Source organism: Kogia breviceps, chromosome 10 (genome assembly GCF_026419965.1).
Source record: "Kogia breviceps isolate mKogBre1 chromosome 10, mKogBre1 haplotype 1, whole genome shotgun sequence".
Lineage (NCBI taxonomy): Eukaryota > Metazoa > Chordata > Mammalia > Artiodactyla > Physeteridae > Kogia > Kogia breviceps.
In genome coordinates, this window is record NC_081319.1 from 86,533,325 (window position 1) to 86,554,090 (window position 20,766).

General features: G+C 39.1%; 3 protein-coding genes across 3 annotated transcripts; 1 reads left to right on the forward strand and 2 right to left on the reverse strand.

Annotated features, from left to right (window-relative positions):
* Positions 1-6,515: 6,515 nt before the first annotated feature.
* Positions 6,516-7,156, reverse strand: LOC131764228 (histone H3.1-like). Its single transcript, XM_059077193.2, has 3 exons — positions 7,147-7,156; positions 7,087-7,097; positions 6,516-6,897 (listed from the first exon to the last, which is right to left on the reverse strand). Exons 1-3 carry the CDS (start codon positions 7,154-7,156, stop codon positions 6,553-6,555), a joined length of 366 nt encoding a protein of 121 aa, XP_058933176.2. The 3' UTR covers positions 6,516-6,552.
* A 93-nt stretch (positions 7,157-7,249) lies between these two features.
* On the reverse strand, positions 7,250-7,645 carry LOC131763381 (histone H2A type 1-like). The gene has a single exon (XM_059075514.1). The coding sequence runs from the start codon at positions 7,643-7,645 to the stop codon at positions 7,250-7,252; it is 396 nt and encodes a 131-aa protein (XP_058931497.1).
* Positions 7,646-7,931: 286 nt separating this feature from the next.
* Positions 7,932-18,441, forward strand: LOC131763398 (histone H2B type 1-J-like). Its single transcript, XM_059075537.2, has 2 exons — positions 7,932-8,354; positions 15,160-18,441. Exon 1 carries the CDS (start codon positions 7,971-7,973, stop codon positions 8,349-8,351), a length of 381 nt encoding a protein of 126 aa, XP_058931520.1. The 5' UTR covers positions 7,932-7,970; the 3' UTR covers positions 8,352-8,354; positions 15,160-18,441.
* The last annotated feature ends 2,325 nt before the right edge of the window (positions 18,442-20,766 follow it).

The window sequence follows — 20,766 nt, forward strand, 5'->3', positions numbered from 1 at the left end:
TGTTGGGGGAGGGGACCTGAAGACCTAAAGGAACAAGCCGGCCATAGTACTCCAGTTTGTTCTCTTTCAGTTAATTCTTTTGATTCCTCAAGACCTAGGCTATTTTTCTCCCCTTTTCTCATTTAATGTGTTTCGCTCCTCATCCTCGTTAAACAACAAAACTTTAACATTGTAGATGATACATAAAATAGCACAGAGAATAAAATATTCTGCTTTTATCTCTACCTATATACATGTGTCTTCTTTCTCTACCAGTATTTGCATACGGTTAATACCATTTTGTGAAGTTTTTCTCCTAATATATGGGGGAAATATACTACCTAGAAATAGAGCAAGATGGGCTAATAAAATAGAGAATTTTAAGATCTTCCAGGTATACTAATAAATTCTCTTCCACCAAATGTGTGTCAATTTTCATTTTTAATATAAGTTCCTATTATTATTTTACTGAGAATGGGTAGAATCATTAAAAAAATTTAACTCTATAATAATCCAGACTTGGTTTCTTGTATAGAGAATTAACTTTTAAAGAATTATCCAGCTGGCTAATCAGTATAACATAGTAAATATTTTCTCTACTGATGTGAGGAACTTAATTGATCGCTTATTGAATATTTCACTTAAAATTATTTCTTGAGTTTTTATTCTGCTGTTAAGTCTATGTATAGTGCTCTATCATTTTAATTATTTGTAATGTTGAAAAATAAGTATATGCCAGTGAATTCATACCTCATAATTATTTATTTCAAATTAATTTCTACTATTATAGAAAAATAAATCATTTTATCTAGCTTCAACAAAGTAGTTCTTTTAGTATTCTTAACTGTATTAAATCTATACAATTTATTCGGGTAAATTTGTTATTTTTGAAATACTGTGTCCTCCTAACTTGCAAAATACCGAATCTGGGTCTTTAAATGTCTCGGTAGATTTTTTTTCTAGGTAACATGTAATTTAAAAAAAATTTTAACTTTCATTAATTAGAAGAGCAGTTAATTTGCCATTAGTGAACGCAGAGAAAAGAAAGTCTACCTTTGTCTTTCTAAGAAAGCCATTATTAAAAGAATGATTATATATTTCAAACATTCTTGGTTGTATATACTTAATTTTTAAAATATATACTATTTTACTATTGCTTAAATTCTGAGAAGTTTTAATCCCTTCTTTCAGCATTAGCATATAATCCCATTGTTATTCAATGATTTTCCTTCACTTTCCTTTATTTCAATGAGAGTTCCTTTTAGCAAGGTTGCAATACAGTATTTTCAAAGTACTATAAACTATAAATTTCATAAAATAAATAAAAACCTTTGCAAAAACAAAACTGATTCAACCAACAGGAACAAAATTAAGTATATATTACAGAGATGGATATAGAGCCAGCATAATTCAACAAGTTAATTTAAGGGCAAATACAAGTTGAAAATAAGAGGCTTAATTCTCCCCAAGGGTCCATTTCCTTTACTTTTTCTCTTTCAAAATTTCTTTCTCTGTCCCTTTCAAATGTACGTAAAATGGCTAAAAAAGCCCTTTGCCAGCCTCTTAACTTAGGAAAGTTTCCTCAAGGACCTTAGAGTCCTCTCTTTAATCATCAAGGAAAATAGTACTCTATTTCCCAGTTTTCTGACTCCAGATTGCAAAAGCTACCTAATGTAATGGGTAGTATCTACTTACCTATATAAAAGAGTGAGATTTTTTTTCTCTCTCTTTGCAATCTCTTTAAAAGACTGCTCGTGTAGGGCATAATATTTTGAATAAGCATTAAGCTTATTCAATAATAAACTTTCTCTTCTTTTGTTTTACATTATACTTCCCCAACATTAGTTAACTGGAATATATTTTACAGACCCTTCTCTACTTTTTTTTAAAAATTTATTTATTTGGCCGAGCCAGGTCTTATGCGGCACGTGGGACCTTCGTTGCAGCCTGCGGGGTCTTTAGCTGCAGCATGCAGGGATGGAAACCAGGCCCTTTGCATTGTGAGCACGGGGTCTTAACCAATGGACCAACAAGGGAGGCCCCCTTCTCTACTTTAAAAATGAGTAAAATTTCCACCAACTACTAGCCTCCCTTCCTACCTGATTTCATGAGTTTTTGTATAACAACTAGTGATTATAAGACTAGCAGTGGATGGATATCTGAAAAATTTGTCAGATTATAATTTCTGAAATTGATAAGCAAAGGTTTATTGTTCTATAAACATACAATATATTATTTTATAAAAATACAATGCTCTTCGGGCCGTTTTCTAACATAGTAACTGACTTAATATGTCGAGATGAACAGTTCAAATCAAATATTTTCTTTGTATCTTTATGTTCTTTCACTGTTGAAGGGCAGTTGAATATGCCACCCCAAAGTATGCCTCTTTGTCATAAGCGTTATTTTGAACTAATTATTTTTGAGAAACAGCATAGACAGGTGAATCTCTGAAAACAGAAGTTACCTTTTTGTAAGAGACACATATTTATAGAGGAAAGCTCCATTTATGTCTCCCTCTCTATACTATGAAGAGAAAGATGATTCTAAATCATGAAAAAGATCTTATGGGAGAAGGCACCCACTTTAACCTGCATAACAAACCCTTGTTTATTATGCTTTTTTCTGATAATGTGTCCCCCCTCCCCTACACAACTTTCTTTTGTCTTTAGCTAAAGATGGTGTGTGAGGTGGTGGCTTGGGCCATCTTGAGGAGTTTACTCATTTTTCCTGTGTCTCTCCTATATACATGAGGTTTACATGTTAATAAAATTTTGGTGGTTTTTCTCTTTTTAACTTGTCTTTTATTCTAGGCAGTCTCAGCCAAGAATTCAAAGGGAATTTTTTTTCCTATCCTACACAGTACAAATCAAATCCAGCAGCAAACTTTATTGGTTACACTTGTGAAATATATCCTATACCTAACCATTGTCTATTACCCCAATTTAATCCAAACCACCATTATCTCTCAAAAAGACCACTGCAATAGCTTCCTAATTTATATCATTACTTCTAAACTTTGTATTCACCATACAGTTAGTTGCCTTAGTGAACTTTCAAAGAAATGTAAATCAGGTTATGCCATTCCTCTGTTCAAAACTCTTAAAATGCTTTGCAAAAACTTATAGCATGGTATATAAAACCCTACATGATCATAAAGCCCTACATGATCTGACCTCTGCCTATCTCTGTGAACTCACTTTCTACCCTTGCTTTCTCTGCTCTTGATCTTCCTTAAATATTCTTGATCTTAAACTTTCTATCTCAAAATGCCCAAATACATGGGCAAATGCCCAAATAGTTTGGGCAGAATAGATGCCCAAACTGACTGTAATGGATATACAAATGTCTACAAATATAAGAAAAAAATGTTCAATTACATTATTAACCCACAACATTGGATTTAAATTTTTTTTAAAAAACCCTTAAAAGTATTGCAATGGGAGAGTTTTAATTTGCTTTAAAACTTTTGTTTAGAAATATTCTCTGTGTATCATTTAAAATATAATGCATGAGTTCAGATTTTTTATATTAACACAGACAATAGTATAAATCAACAAAATATTAGTATTTGGTGTTGAAGGGGAGCAGACTAGGCCACCCCCAAAATACACCATTTAGCATAAGGTTTATTTTGCTGAACTGAGGCGTTTGAGATGAAGCAAATCCAAGAAAATCTTCTTGCTTTCCTTCTGTTTCCCTAAAAGTAGGACACAGATTTACAGAGATGTCCTTCCTCCTCTCTTTCCCAGGAAGAACAAAGGTTAATCCTAGTAAACAACTTTAGACCCTTATCAATGGAGAAGTCATCAATTTAAATATGCCTAACAAAGTTTACCCTTCTTTCCCTGGTAACCTCCCCGTACCTGACCTCCCTACATCTCCATCATTAGCGGAAGATAGTATTTAAGCTGGAGTTCTTTTTATTTGCTTTGTTTTGTTTTTTGGCCGCACCTCACAGCTTGTGGGATCTTAATTCCCTGACCAGGGACTGAACTCAAGACCTCGGCAGTGAAAGCCACCAGGGAATTCCCTGGAATCCTAAGGCACCTCTAGAGGTACTCATTTTTCCCTGGGTTTCTCCCATGTATACATGAGGTATAGTTGTTAAGAAACTTGTTTTTCTCTTTCGAATTTGGCTTTTATTACAGGGCTTGTTACCCCAAAACTGGGTTCGCCTCTTAGTGGGTGTCGCACCAGAAGACACAACCAAGCCAAAGATCAGGAGAAGGAAGAAAGAATTTATTACTACTTGCAGCAAGAAAGGAGAACACCGGGGATCTTCCCAAAGCAGTGTCTCCCTGAACAGCAAAACTGAGGAAGTTTTAAGCTAGGAGTACATGCATATTCATGAAGGGGCTCGAGCAGAGAATTCAGCACAGAATTGGGGCAAAGGTTGACAGAGTCCAAGCCTTAGTTGATCTGAAGTCACCAGGGGCAAAATTATCATTCCATTCTCCACCGAGGTGGGGGCCTTAGTTCCTGCAGAGCTCAAAGACTTTATCAGATTTTTATCTATATCCCTTGAGGAGGAGCTAGGACTTTGTTTTATTGTTGAACTGTTGTTTCTTGACTGCTTTTCCTTTGTTCCTGCACTCCCTTACTTTCCTTAAGATCATTGGTTACTGAGACACGTTCAAGGGCAAGCATTGCAGCCACGCTTAGATCACAAAATGGCTTAGGCCAAAATGGCTTCTCTTATGTAAACAAAGCCATTCCTGGGAATTCCCCGGTGGTCCAGTGGTTAGGATTCCACGCTTTTACTGCCAAGGGCCCGGGGTTCAATCCCTGGTCAGGTGCAGGGACCCCCTAACCTATCTGCTTACAGGGTCTCAGCCAAAAACTCATGAAGGGTGGAGGAAAAATTATGTTTTTCCCTACAATTGGAAGACATATTTAAATACAGAACAATTGAATAATGAATGAAATCATTTGGGTTACACAACTTTTAAAAAGCCTATGAAAAGTCAAATATTTTACTTTTTATGGGTCATTTTAGTGTCTAGCATTGTTAAATATTATTGTCGGCATTTCTTTTTTTTTTTTTTTTTGCGGTACGCAAGTCTCTCACTGTTGCGGAGAACAGGCTCCGGACGCACAGCCTCAGCAGCCATGGCTCACGGGCCCAGCCGCTCCGCGGCATGTGGGATCTTCGCGGACCGGGACACGAACTCGCGTTCTCTACATCGGCAGGCGGATTCTGAACCACTGCACCACCAAGGAAGCCCCTGGCCTTTTTTCTTATTTCATGAAGTCTTATTTATACTAGGATTGGAAGTAGTTCTATTTTAAGTACACAAAAAAAGAGACAATAAAAGGGTATGAATAATTATATGGGATATTAGTAGACTTAAGTGCTAAAGAAATTCCAGCTATGAAGAGGCAGTTTCAGTGAAAAATCATAATTAAGTTGCAAAGAATGGGTTAGATTGACCAAATCGTACAGCAAGGGTTTTTCACCTGGGATCCATATATGCCACAATGCCTCTGAGGATAAAAATCAGCGGCAGGATGTGGATGGGGTGGTGGCGGTAGTGGTGAGGGGGGAAGTCCATGAGTTTAGATGGAGAAAAAAATATATTTTAATTAACCTTTAACTGAACTTTGGCATTTCACTTTATTATGAATTTAGGCCTCAAACCTCAGTACCTGTTGCTTTGTTACGCAGTGGAAGTCACAGATGTTTCATTTTTCATAACAATTGCTGAGTTATCTTAAACCATCTTTTATACTTATTACTGATGGCAGTTAGTCTCCCCAAAAGATTGTGTTATGTACTGTGTTAACTATATAAGCACTTATGTCACTCTATCAAATTTACTTTTAAAAATACTTTGGTAAGTGTAATGTAATAATTTTTTTTGCAACTTTTGCATTTTGTACACTTAAAACATTATTCTGAGAAGTTTCCACTTAGTCACCACACTGCCAAAGGTGTTCACGATACTCAAGAAAAAAAAAAAGTTAACGTCTTTTGTTTTGAGATGACATCAATTAAAAGAGTTCAGTGAGTGGAGAGTAAGAAGCTAGATTCTGCGATCTAGGCGGTAAAAACCATTGGCAGGGGTATTCCTTATTTGGTTACAGCAACAGAAGTTACTTGTAATGTCACATCAAATAACTCTTTCAAAGGTAACCCTATCAGCTTTGCTGACTTGGTTTCTGTCAGGAGCCCACAACACAGTACATTTCTCCACTACTTACCAACTACTTTGTCGAACTATATCATAATCCTCTATATTATTTTCCTTACCCCACACTTACTTTAAGTCTACAGGCAGAAGTTTTAGTCTGCGTGATTGGCAACACTTTACATTTCAATAGCAATAGTTATGGAAAACATTTCCTCAAATGTCTTGATTGGTTTAAAGTTTGTTAGAAATAACTAACCTGTCAAGTTCTGAGGCAACAGCACTTGAGATTTAGGCCGCATCCCAAATATGAGAAACCTTTCTCGGGCTCCAGAGTGGTGTCACATCTACAGATGCAATCCCAATATTTTAACGTAGCAACATTGCCTTGTGGCACTTGTACTGTTAGGGAAAACGTATGACAGTATTTGGGTGGGGGAGACTATCGTGCCACGAAGCTCTCTGTTGATATGTAGGGGAACTGGATGTCCTCGGGCATGATGGTGACGCGCTTGGCGCGGATGGCACACAGGTTGGTGTCCTCGAAGAGCCCCACCAGGTAGGCCTCGCACTCCTCCTGCAGCGCCATCACGGCCGAGCTCTGGAAGCGCAGGTCGGTCTTGAAGTCCTGCGCGATCTCGCGCACCAGGCGCTGGAACGGCAGCTTGCGGATCAACAGCTCCGTGGACTTCTGGTAGCGGGGGATCTCGTGCAGGGCCACCGTGCCGGGCCGGTAGCGGTGCGGCTTCTTCACGCCGCCCGTAGCCGGCGCGCTGTCGCAGACCGCCTGGTCAGGTCATCGCTGCACCGTCTGCTAAATTCAAGTCAGGGTAGTGCTTCTTTTGTACAAAAATATTTCAGAAACTGATGCTAATGGCTACCTGTGGACGCACACTTATTAAAGATTAGCGATAAACCTAAGTCCGTAGCTAATCACTGCAGCGAACTTTAAAACGTGATGAAATGTTTTTCTTACTTTGCCTTCAACTAGGCAGAGGATGGGAAAGTGACTCAAGCTTTTATTAAATCTCACTACCGCTTTTCATCGTCCACGTAACAAATGTTAAGCTCTTTTACAGAAAATATGGGTGGCCCTGAAAAGAGCCTTTGGTTTGAATGAGTTGCTACAATCTAGGCAGTTACTTGCCCTTGGCCTTGTGGTGGCTCTCGGTCTTTTTGGGCAGCAGCACGGCCTGGATGTTGGGCAGTACGCCACCCTGAGCGATGGTGACTTTGCCCAGCAGCTTGTTGAGCTCTTCGTCGTTGCGGATGGCTAACTGCAGATGACGCGGAATGATACGCGTCTTCTTGTTGTCGCGAGCCGCGTTGCCCGCCAACTCCAGAATCTCTGCGGTCAGGTACTCCAGCACTGCAGCCAGATACACCGGCGCGCCGGCCCCGACCCGCTCGGCGTAATTGCCCTTGCGGAGTAGGCGGTGCACTCGGCCCACGGGAAACTGGAGTCCCGCCCGTGAAGACCGGGTCTTGGCCTTGGCGCGAGCTTTCCCGCCTTGCTTACCTCGTCCAGACATCATGAAACCAACAACTACACCCCAGAACTCTTTCAAAACGAAAGCGTAGGGGCAGCACTGTTTATAACCCTTATTGGGCGCGAAAAAGGAGGTATGTCATTGGTTAGGATTGTGGCTTCATTTTAGCCAATGGAAAGGCTGCAGTAGGATTCTTGGGTTGTGATTGGGCAGAACTAATTTCTGACGGCCTCTTGAACAGCCACCAATCAGACACAAGACTTTAACTTATCACCTTATTTGCATAAGAGGCTCTATATACAAAGGACACATCGTAACTTTTACTACGCTATTTCTTTTTCTTTTGGATTTTTTTGAGTTGCTTTTCATCATGCCGGAAGCGGCTAAATCTGCCCCTGCTCCGAAAAAGGGCTCCAAGAAGGCGGTAACTAAGGCGCAGAAGAAAGATGGTAAGAAGCGCAGGCGCAGCCGCAAGGAGAGTTATTCCATCTATGTGTACAAGGTGCTGAAGCAGGTCCACCCGGACACCGGTATTTCGTCTAAGGCCATGGGTATCATGAACTCGTTTGTCAACGACATCTTCGAGCGCATCGCGGGCGAGGCGTCGCGCCTGGCGCATTACAACAAGCGTTCGACCATCACGTCCAGGGAGATCCAGACGGCCGTACGCCTACTGCTGCCCGGAGAGCTGGCCAAGCACGCTGTGTCCGAGGGCACCAAGGCTGTCACCAAGTACACCAGCGCCAAGTAAACAGTGAGTTGGCTGCAAACAATTTTAACGGCTCTTTTAAGAGCCACCATATTCTCAGAGAGAGAGCTGGTGCTGGTTTTGTCTCTGCGCTGGGCCTTCTAGTTTATTACAGTATTTAATCTAAGAAGTAGAGCAATTACTGAACAGTCCTTTAGGATTTTCCTGTCACAGTAAGCTTGAGATACACTAACTAAAAAAATGATGTTACCTGACCCTGGCAAACCTCTGGAACTCCCTGTAACCCTGCCCTGGCCTTTTCATTGTCGTTTAGGTACTTCGTATATTTAAAAGGGCTCAGGTACCAATTCTGATACCTATTAGGGTTAAGTAACGAGGGAAGAGTTAATTTTTAAATTCGTAGTAAGTTCAAATACTCATGGCTCTGGGACAAAGAGTTGGATTCCTGCGGGGGTGCAGAGATTGCGCGGGCAGTTTAAATTTGTCTGGGCGCCCGCTCTTTCCCTTCACGGCCTGATTGGTTGCCAGCATCCAGGAAGAGACCGGGGGTTTCGGTGCGCGGGAGGAATCCACTTCCTGCTTCTCAGTCTAGCACACAGAAGCTCCTTAAATAAACGTTTTCGGGTAGTTCCTGCTTTTGTTATTTTTGTCTTTTTCTTAGTGCTTTTTCCCTTTCTAGAATGAGATTTACTTAAAAATAGAAATTTTCTTTGGAGAGAAAGGAACTTGGTGGATGTGATTTTCAGCCTGAGAAATACCAAAGCTTTATTTCTAATTAGAATATTGCTTTCGTTTTGCCCTATATCCATATAATAGGAAACATCACAAGACTAAACATGACTATTTGGGGTCCGATGAAGGCGAGAAGCTTGAGGGCGTTTATCTCAAACGTTTTTCTGAAAAAAAAAAAAATCCGTTTCTATTTTAAAGAAATAACTGTATGGCAGTTATTTCTGTATGGCAGTCTCTAGGTCCATCCACCTCACTACAAATAACTCAGTTTCGTTCCTTTTTATGGCGAGTAATATTCCATTTTATATATGTGCCACATCTCCTTTATCCATTCATCTGTTGATGGACACTTTGGTTGCTTCCATGTCCTGGCTATTGTAAATAGAGCTGCAATAAATATTTTGGTACATGACTCTTTGAATTACGGTTTTCTCAGGGTATATGCCCAGTAGTGGGATTGCTGGGTCATATCGTAGTTCCATTTTAGTGCAAGAGGGTTCCCTTTTCTCCACACCCTCTCCAGCATTTATTGTTGGTAGATTTTTTGATGATGGCCATTCTGACCAATGTGAGATGATATCTCATTGTAGTTTTGATTTGCATTTCTCTAATGATTAATGATGTTGACCATTCTTTTATCTGTCTGTTGGCAATCTGTATATCTTCTTTGGAGAAATGTCTGTTTAGGCCTTCTGCCCATTTTTGGATTGGGTTGTTTGTTTTTTTAATGTTGAGCTGCATGAGCTGCTTGTAAATTTTGGAGATTAATTCTTTGTCAGTTGCTTCATTTGCAAATATTTTCTCCCATTCTGAAGGTTGTCTTTTCGTCTTATTTATGGTTTCCTTTGCTGTGCAAAAGCTTTTCAGTTTCATTAGGTCCCATTTGTTTATTTTTGTTTTTATTTCCATTTCTCTAGGAGGTGGGTCAAAAAGGATCTTGCTGTGATTTATGTCATAGAGTGTTTGGCCTATGTTTTCCTCTAACAGTTTGATGGTGTCTGGCCTTACATTTAGGTCTTTAATCCATTTTGAGTTTATTTTTGTGTATGGTGTTAGAGAATGTTCTAATTTCATTCTATCACATATAGCTGTCCAGTTTTCCCAGCACCACTTATTGAAGAGGCTGTCTTTTCTCCACTGTATATTCTTGCCTCCTTTATCACAGATAAGGTGACCATATGTGTGTGGGTTTATCTCTTGGCTTTCTATCCTGTTCCATTAATCTATATTTCTGTTTCTGTGCCAGTACCATACTGTCTTGATTACTATAGCTTTATAGTCTGGTCTGAAGTCAGGGAGCCTGATTCCTCCAGCTCCCGTTTTTCTTTCTCAAGATTGCTTTGGCTATTCGGGGTCTTTTGTGTTTCCATACAAATTGTGAAATTTTTTGTTCTAGTTCTGTGAAAAATGCCAGTGGTAGTTTGATAGGGATTGCATTGAATCTGTAGATTGCTTTGGGTAGTATAGTCATTTTCACAATGTTGATTCTTCCAATCCAAGAACATGGTATATCTCTCCATCTATTTGTATCATCTTTAATTTCTTTCATCAGTGTCTTATAATTTTCTGCATACAGGTCTTTTGTCTCCTTAGGTAGGTTTATTCCTAGATATTTTTTGTTGCAGTGGTAAGTGGGAATGTTTTCTTAATTTCACTTTCAGATTTTTCATCATTAGTGTATAGGAATGCAAGAGATTTCTGTGCATTAATTTTGTATCCTGCTACTTTACCAAATTCATTGGTTAACTCTAGTAGTTTTCTGGTGGCATCTTTAGGATTCTCTATGTATAGTATCATGTCATCTGCAAACAGTGACAGCTTTACTTCTTTTCCAATTTGGATTCCTTTTATTTCTTTTTCTTCTGTGGTTGCTGTGGCTAAAACTTCCAAAACTATGTTGAATAATAGTGGTGAGAGTGGGCAACCTTGTCTTGTTCCTGATCTTAGTGGAAATGGTTTCAGTTTTTCACCATTGAGGACGATGTTGGCTGTGGGTTTGTCATACATGGTCTTTATTATGTTGAGGTAAGTTCCCTCTATGCCTGCTTTCTGGAGGGTTTTTATCATAAATGGGTGTTGAATTTTGTCGAAAGCTTTCTCTGCATCTATTGAGATGATCATATGGTTTTTCTCCTTCAATTTGTTAATATGATGTATCACGTTGATTGATTTGTACATATTCAAGCATCCTTGCATTCCTGGGATAAACCCCACTTGATCATAATGTATGATCCTTTTAATGTGCTGTTGGATTCTGTTTGCTAGTATTTTGTTGAGGATTTGTACGTCTATGTTCATCAGTGATATTGGCCTGTAGTTTTCTTTCTTTGTGACATCTTTGTCTGATTTTGGTATCAGAGTGATGGTGGCCTCGTAGAATGAGTTTGGGAGTGATCCTCCCTCTGCTATATTTTGGAAGAGTTTGAGAAGGATAGGTGTTAGCTCTTCTCTAAATGTTTGATAGAATTCTCCTGTGAAGCCGTCTGGTCCGGGGCTTTTGTTTTTTGGAAGATTTTAAATCACAGTTTCAATTTCAGTGCTTGTGATTGGTCTGTTCATATTTTCTATTTCTTCCTGGTTCAGTCTCAGAAGGTTATGCATTTCTAAGAATTTGTCCATTTCTTCCAGGTTGTCCTTTTTATTGGCCTACAGTTGCTTATAGTAATCTCTCATGATCCTTTGTATTTCTGCAGTGGCAGTTGTTACTTCTCCCTTTTCATTTCTAATTCTATTGATTTGAGTCTTCTCCCTTTTTTTCTTGATAACTCTGGCTAATGGTTTATCAATTTTGTTTATCTTCTCAAAGAACCATTTTGGTTTTATTGATCTTTGCTATTGTTTCCTTCATTTCTTTTTCATTTATTTCTGATCTGATCTTTATGATTTCTTTCCTTTTGCTAACTTTGGGGTTTTTTTGTTCTTCTTTCTCTAATTACTTTAGGTTTAAGGTTAGGTTGTTTATTTGAGATGTTTTTTGTTTCTTAAGGTAGGATTGTATTGCTATAAACTTCCCACTTCGAAATACTTTTTCTGCATCCCATAGGTTTTGGGTCATCATGTTTTCATTATTATTTGTTTCTAGGTATTTTTTTATTTCCTCTTTGATTTCTTCAGTGATCTCTTGGTTATTAAGTAGTGTGTTGTTTTGCCTCCATGTGTTTGTGTTTCTTGCAGATTTTTTCCTGTAATTGATATCTAGTCTCATAGCGTTGTGGTCAGAAAAGGTACTGATACGATTTCAATTTTCTTAAATTTACCAAGGCTTGATTTGTGACCCAAGGTATGGTCTATCCTGGAGAATGTTCCATGAGCACTTGAGAAGAATATGTATTATGTTGCTTTTGGATGGAATGTCTTATAAATATAAATTAAGTCCACCTTGTTTAATGTATCATTTAAAGCTTGTGTTTCCTTATTTATTTTCGTTTTGGATGATCTGTCCATTGGTGAAAGTGGGGTGTTAAAGTCCCGTACTATGATTGTGTTACTGTCGATTTCCCCTTTCATGGCTGTTAGTATTTGCCTTATGTATTGAGGTGCTCCTATGTTGGGTGCATAAATATTTACAATTGTTATATCTTCTTGGATTGATCCCTTGATCATTATGTAGTGTCCTTCTTTGTTTCTTATAATAGTCTTTGTTTTAAATTCTATTTTGTCTGATATGAGAATTGCTACTCCAGCTTTCTTTTGATTTCCGTTTGCATGGAATATCTTTTTCCATCCCCTCACTTTCAATCTATATGTGTCCCTAGGTCTGAAGTGGGTCTCTTGTAGGCAGCATATATACAGCTCTTGTTTTTGTATCCATTCAGCCAATCTATGTCTTTTGCTTGGAGCATTTAATCCATTTACATTTAAGGTAATTATCAATATGTATGTTCCTATTTTACTGCAGTCTTAATGTGTACCCCATCCTTCGTTGATAAAGAAGCAGCCTTATCAATTATTGGGAGACTCAAAGTGGCACCTAGCAGTTTGGCATATTACTGGAGTTCTGTTCAACTGGATACTGTATGTGTGCTGAATAATGACAAAGAATTGGTGTAATTTCTCCCCTTGTCAAAACACATTTGTTAAAGAACTAAGAGGTAGAAATGGAGTGTTACCACTGCTATTACACTTACTTAATTACCAACTTGAAAAAGTTTCACTTTCCATCCTTGCATCTCTGCTGTGTTTATTTTACTTTATTTTTTTAGAAGTTTTAGTATCCAAAGGAGGACTGACAAAATCAGGTAATTTCAGTCAAAATCCTAGTTTTGGAATTTGGAAGTTAATTCTAACATTTATTTGAGGATCAAAAGGGTAAAAAAAAATTCCAAGAAACTCCTGATGAGGTAGAATATGATTTAGTGATTAAAAAAAAAGAGTCATATAGCTATAAATACTCGGTGGTATTGCAGAGATGGACACATTTACCAGCTGAATTAGATAGAAAGGCAAAGATCATATCTAATTTTTTGTTGAACTTTAGAAATGAAAATGGTGAGGTAAGTGAGGAAAAGAAGCTGTTCAAAAATTTATCAGGACAATTGGTTACCCACAGAGGAAAAAAGACCCTTAAATGTAAAGGAAAACCATTAAGCCTTTTTAGAAGGTAAGCTAAGAAATATCTCACAGTACCAAAGGATTTCTTAAACAAGAAACAAAAGTTCTAACCATGAAGATAAGAGTGTTATATTACACTTCATTAGAGGAGGCATTTTCTTTTTAAACTATTTTGCAGCATCAAGACTTCTATGTTCTTTCTTAATTTGGGAAGGACAGAATATTACTGAATATTAATTTTAAATGAGGAAACAGTTGAAAAGTCTATTTCTACTAAAATCTGACCTTGACCTCACTCGAGGTCAGATTTTAGTAGGTTCAAACCTTTCTTCTCTTTTTCATTCTACTTTCTAATTCAGAATAAAGTGTTAAGATGTCTTTTCTTATTTTGTCTATAGAGAAAACAAGTCTTTTTTTTATCATATAAGAAACTTAAGTTTTTCAGAATAAAAGAATTTCAATTATAACCTTAAAGATGTTAAGTAAAAAAAAAAAAAAATGGTACTGATGAACCTAGTGGCAGGGCAGGAATAAAGACAGACGTAGACAGAGAATGGACTTGAGGACACAGTGGGGAGGGGGAAGTTGGGGCGAAGTGAGAGTAGCATTGACATATATACACTAAAAAATGTAAAATAGTTAGCTAGTGGAAAGTGGCAGCATAGCACAGGGAGATAGATCAGCTAGGTGAAATGCGATGACCTAGAGGGGTGGGATAGGGAGGATGGGAGGGAGGCTCAAGAGGGCGGGGATATGGGGATATATGTATGCATATGGCTGATTCACTTTGTTGTACAACAGAAACTAACACAGTATTGTGAAGCAATTATACTCCAATAAAAATCTATTTTAAAATGTTAAGTAAAAAACGCTTTTGACTTAAATTTGAATGGAAAATATCAATATGATTTTTTTTTTCTTTTATGAAAACCTTATTTTCCCCCATCACTTTTCAGAGAAAAGGTCTGCAAGCAATGACCACCCATGGACAATGAGAATTCCCATCACCCAGATTATAGTTTCTCAACTCCTTTTCCAAAGAGCAAACTCAGATTTGGTTAAACGTCATGAATTAAAATAAATTTAAGAGACACAGTAACCAAATGCCATTTGTAGATCTAATGGAATACCATTCAGACAAAATCGTTGTAAAAAAATATTTGAGGCCATTGAGGATTTTTTTTTTTTTTTTTTTAGTACTAGATATTGGATGATGTTACAAATCATTTAAAATTTTTCTCAGGTGAGAAAATCTTGTATTTTGTTTAACTCTGTATCCATTAGGATGTTTGTGAAAATATTCATGATTGAAAAAAACATGTTTATGATTTCTTTACACTGCTACCCTCCCCTACAATGTTCGCCTGGATAATGAAACAAAGCAGATGTTGGTAATTGTTGAAGCGTGTCTGATGGACACCTGGAGGTACGTTTTCGTGTACTTTTGGGTATGCTTCCAGACGTCCATAATCCTTTCCCCGCCTCCCGCCCCTTTACCCCGCCCCCCGCCAAAAAAAAAAAGGTTTCAAAAAAGCTGGCCCAATTAACGAACATAATTCTCTTTCAGTCAACAAGGGGTGACAATGAGAGGGATCAAGTGCTGGCAAAGAGAAATTCCGGCGACTGAACTAAGAGAACAAGAAGGCCATTTGCACAAGGGAGCTCATGGCACCAGCGGTCCCCTCCTCCCATCTCACAGGCTCTACAATCAAGAAACGCTATCGCCATCTTGTGTCCCTTTAAGAAAATGTAGCTAATATTGTTTTGTGGTTTCTACTAGGCAGTCCATTGCTAGGGTTTAATAATTGCATATATAAATAATACAATAAACAATCCTATTTCAAACACAGTCCTCATCTGCCCAGTTCCCCCATCAATGACAAAGAACCACGTTTATTAGTTTCCTGTGTACCCATCTGGAATTTCTTTTTACAAACACAAATATGTAAGCGTGTATTCTTTTATGTCCCCATTAACATAAATGGCCAATGGCTATATTCCTCTCACGGTTCTGCCCCTTGCTTTTCTCATTATCTAGCTTGGAGCTCTTTCCTATTAGTAAGTAGAGTGGCTGAAACTTCTCAGCAGGTGCACCTGAGCCAGTGACCCTAGGAGGGTAAGCTGAGGCCAAACCTTTTCCTACACTGGCTGCATCTTTCCTGAAAATAAGCCTGATGCTTATTTGAGAGGAAGCCTGGGACTCTTCGATGAGCTGCCCAGGGGCTGAACCTGGTCCAGAAAGCTCTGGGGTGGCTGAATTCCTGTTCCCTTCCTGAGATGGGACTTCCATGCTGTGTAATAAGGGACATTGAGGTCCTAATGCAAGTATTCGTTTTGTCAGTGAGGCCTTCTTTGACTGTCATCTTTAATAATTAAGCTGTCCCATGCAAATTTCCTATTCCTATTACTATATTTTTCTTCATAATATGTATCAAGATCTGGCATGCTATATACTTTACTTATTCTTTTGCTTATAATCTTCACCATACTGCCCTCTTCACCAGAATGTAAGTCCCTTGAGAGATGTATTTTTCTGTTTTGGTCTCCTTTGATCACTACTGTATCCCCAAGCTTCTAGAACGGTGCCTGGCACAAAGTATATCTCGATAAAGTCATATTCCTTGGCTCCACTGCTGTTATGGGAGACCCTCAAAGAATTTTCTTTACTTCCTTGGGTGTAAAGAAAGTAAAGAACTCCTTCCTTGGGATTCAGCAGATCAAAGACAAATTGTCTTCACTTCCTGCCATTCTCTGAGTGCTCCTTCTGGTGACTCCCAGTTTTCTCTCCCCTGCAAAAACCTTTGGTTTTGTTAAAAGTCAGATTGCTGCTTCTTCCTAAATTTTTTTCATTAATGATTATTGGTACATACATTATTTTATTTTATTTTTATATGCCAAATAAGGCAAGTGACACATTGTGTCACATAAAGATAGTCTGCCCTCTCTGAATTTCAAACTTAGCGCCATTCTGTCAGGAAAGACATGCAGCCTGGTTGGTTTCAGGGGTTGCGGTTAACAGGAAATGACAAATCTCCCTCCCCTCAAAGTACTGTTTTCTGAATTAACATTTCTCGCAGTAGAGAAACGCTGGTGTCTAAGGACTTCTCCACATGGCCAAGGCTTCCATTTCACCCCTGCAGTTGGAGGGACCCAGCACTAGAGGGCGGTGCTGTTGATGCCATTCGCTGCTCATCCAGCAGTAGGACCCTGTGGACTTCTGAGTGGAGACAGTTGTGTTCGCATTTGGCTAGTCTTTTTTCTTCACCTGCTCCGATTTTCTCAAACTCCCTTGCCTTCCGAAATTTCAATCACTGTTTCACTGCCCATAGTCTCCTCTCTGGCCATAGTAGATGGAGTATTCTATCTAGTCCAACCAATGAAGGGACGAATTACTGCCAAACTTGTCTCCAGCCTAAACACCTTTAAATCTGCACTTGGAACCACGTGGCCTGAGATCCTCTTCAAAATACCATCAAAAGGACCTCATAGCAATAATTGCCACTATCTATTCAGTGCTGTGTACCACAGAAAGATAAAAATCTAATTACTCACATTGTTTTATTCTAATTTAACTTATTCATGAACATATATCATTTATCCCCATTTAAGACGTGAAGCTGAGGCTCAGGGGAAAATAAATTCTTCAAGTCACATGGCTGATAAGTGGCAAAGCCAGTACTGGAAAGCAAATTTTCTTGATTCTAAAATGTGTGTTCTTTCTTCCATCTCAGCTCATGTTCTCTCCATGTTCCTTCTCCATGTGTCCTTGCAAGTTCTCTTAACACATATTTACAGATTTAAGGATTCCTTCGTCAGTTAAAGAGATATCCCCACCTCCGAGGGCTTGCCAGATCTTGTAGATTATTCCTGCATATTCTTTTTCTTTTCACTCATTCCTTCAGCCATTCTTGGTACATAGTACTGTAGAGGAAATGCTGTGTCACATATAGGACACCTCTTACTTCAGAGACTGATGGAAGGAACATGGCCCAGCATCTGGGGCCCTTCCGTGTTTGAATAGCTTCTGGTTTCTTCACCTCTAGTCACACCATCTTGTAATCTTTCTGACACAGCTAAAGAAGTGTACTTCAAAACTCAGTTTGAAATGTAACTCCTCTGCTCAAAGTCCTTCAAAAGATCTTCCATCCCCTTAATCTGAACTTCAAACCATTACCCAACATTCTGTACAATTTTCGAGCTCACTAAAAATTCATTTCTATCCTGAATGAATGTTTTATACCCAATTAAACAAGTTATTCTTCCCTCAGAGAGAAGTTCCCATTTCCATGCCTGCAGCTGGCCTCTAAACTCTTTTCTTGCTTCAGTTTTATTCTTTAATGTCCATTCTTGATTACTTTGATCTGATATATTGTTTTTCTCTAAACTCCCACAGCTTTTTAGTTATACTTGTTTTGTGTTTTTACTTTCCCACCATATATTTTTGGGGTGTGTGTGTGTGGCTTCTTTTCTGAACATCTCCATCTCCCCAAGAACAGTAACTATCACACTGTAACCTAGCACATTTTTAACACCCAGCTTGTAAACGTCAGTATTTGTTGATTTGTCCTGGAGAGTGGAAAAACCTGTGTTTTGTTGTTGTTGTTGTTTTAGAACAACTTTTTATAGATGTCAAGATAGGAAATGAAAAACAGATAATTTGTGTCTTTCCTTTTCCACAATTGACAGCTTCCTGTGTTCAGGTCTTGACAGTGTTTTGTACCAAGGAGCTTTGTCTTGGTATGTTTCCTGCTCCAAACAATATGTGACTTAATAACAAATTCTAAAATTCTACTGGCATGCTCTTAAAAGTTGTCCATATGATGCATATCAAATAAATTAATTTTAATACAATATAGGGATTGTTTGTTGTGCATTCTACTGGTAAGCAAAAGGTGTCAGATTCGAATCTGTACAGGATTTTGTTTTTGCATTGTCTAGTACTGCCTGATACTCATTTCTTTCCACAAAACTGTTGCCCTGGATTGTCTCATTTGTTTTATTTAGGGGAGAGAGAAAGAGAGAGAGGGAGAGAAAGGGAGGAGAAGAGAGAGAGATTGGGAAAGAGAAAGAAAGAGTCATCTAAATCGGAAAGGAAGTCCACCGCTGAAACTTTCCAGTTTTTCCCCATAGAACGCTTTTCCCTCTAACTGGCGACTTGGAGATGGATTTTTGAGAGGCAAGTCTGCCATCTCCTCAGGTTGCCGGCTTCCTAAATAAAGCATCTTTCTTTTTCCACCAACGCTTGTCTCTTGAACACTGACTTTTGAGGGATGAGCAGCCAAATATGAGTTTTGTTCCGCCTCCAGCCAGTAACATTCTGGCTGGTCCAAAAATTAAATGGACATGAGACAGGTTAACAAGAGAAAATCAAACAAAACTTTAATAACATGTATATGTGGGAGAGACCCAGGAAAACTGAGTAACTTGACAAAGTGGTCAAAATCCTCATCTTAAATACCATTTTCAGCAAAGACAAAAGAGGATGTTGGGGTAGTGGTTTGGCACTTCAACGGGGAGGGAGGCAATTCACGTGAAGGTGGGAAAACATATGCTTGGTAAACAAATGTTCACGGGGCTAGGCAGATACAATGGGAAATGGAGTGAGCTCTGATCTTTATACCCTGCCAAGTTTCCCCTGCCACAACTAGCCCAGATTTTTTTGTAGATGCCTCTGGTGATAGCTCTAGTCTGGAACAGGCCTTTTATCCAAATTCTTTTAGGCAGTTAAGGAGGAGGCAACAAGGAAAACTCCCCGAGTCTTGTTTCTTAAAAATAATCAGCCTGGGCTTCCCTGGTGGCGCAGTGGTTGAGAATCCGCCTGCTGATGCAGGGGACACGGGTTCATGCCCCGGTCCGGGAAGATCCCACATGCTGCGGAGCGGCTAGGCCCGTGAGCCATGGCCGCTGAGCCTGCACGTCCAGAGCCTGTGCTCCGCAACGGCAAAGGCCACAACAGTGAGAGGCCCACATACCACAAAAAAAATAATAATAATAATCAGCCTAAATGAATCCTCATGCCAAAGGGACGCACTTGGGCTGCCAAATTTGGCTCCCCTACAACATGTTTACCTTGTACATACATGGGAGATACCCAGGAAACCTGAGTACAACTCCCTGAAATGCCCCGAGCCACTACAATTAAGTGCCATCTTCAGCTAAAGACAAAAGAAAGATGGTGGTGGTTGGGGACGTCAGTTACGGGAGGTTATCAGGAAAAACACAATGAGCAAGGGTAATGTTCTTATGCACATTTAAGTTGGGTACTTTCTCCATTGATAAGAGTTTCTCTTCCTGGAAGGGATTCACCCGTACAAGTGGAGACTTCCCTTATAAATGTAAAGTTCCCTTATAAAAGGGTAAAGTCTACTGTTTTTTAGTGCATCTCCTGTGTTTGTTTTCTTCTCAAAAATAATCAGCCCAAAATAATCCTTATACCAAAGAGGCATATTTTGGGGTGGCGTATTCTGCTGCCCTTCAATTGGCTAGGGAAGAATCTGCTTCCAAGCCCCCTCAGGTTGTTGGCAGAATTTATTTCCTTGCAGCTTTAGGACTGAAGGCAAAGGCTTCATGCTGGTTGTTAGCTGGAAGTATCTTTCAGTTCTCAGGGGCTACCTGCACTTCCTAGAGGTGCCTGAAGCTCCTTACCAAGTGGGCTTTCCCTTCTTGACCATTTACATCATGAAGCCAGCAAGGATACTCTCTAGAGTGAAAAAAGTGTTCCTCTCCCTCTTTGGTAGAGGCAAAGATTTTCAGCCATTTGGCTTTCTGTTTGTGTTGTTGTTTCTGTTTTTACCAACATGTCTCCAAATATCATGCTATGGCAGAGATGGCTAGTTGCCATCAATATTTGTGCTTTCCTTCCAAGAAATGGAAATTTAGTAGAGTTCATAGCAACCCATGAGAAGATTACAATGCACAACTTTCCTTGATGTATGGTCATGTGGCCAATTTCTAAACTAGGGCATTAGAGAGAAAGTGGATGTAAAACTTCCAGGTTATGTCCAGAAGAGGAAAGAAATACCATTCACTTCTCTCTTCCTACTGTTACTGCTTGCTGGAAAAGGCAACATCATAGGAATGAAGGTGTGATGAAATATAAAGAGATTGGGCCCAGCAACCCATAGAAAGGAGGGATCCATGAGATAGAAGACTGGAACCAACACCCTGCAGCCAA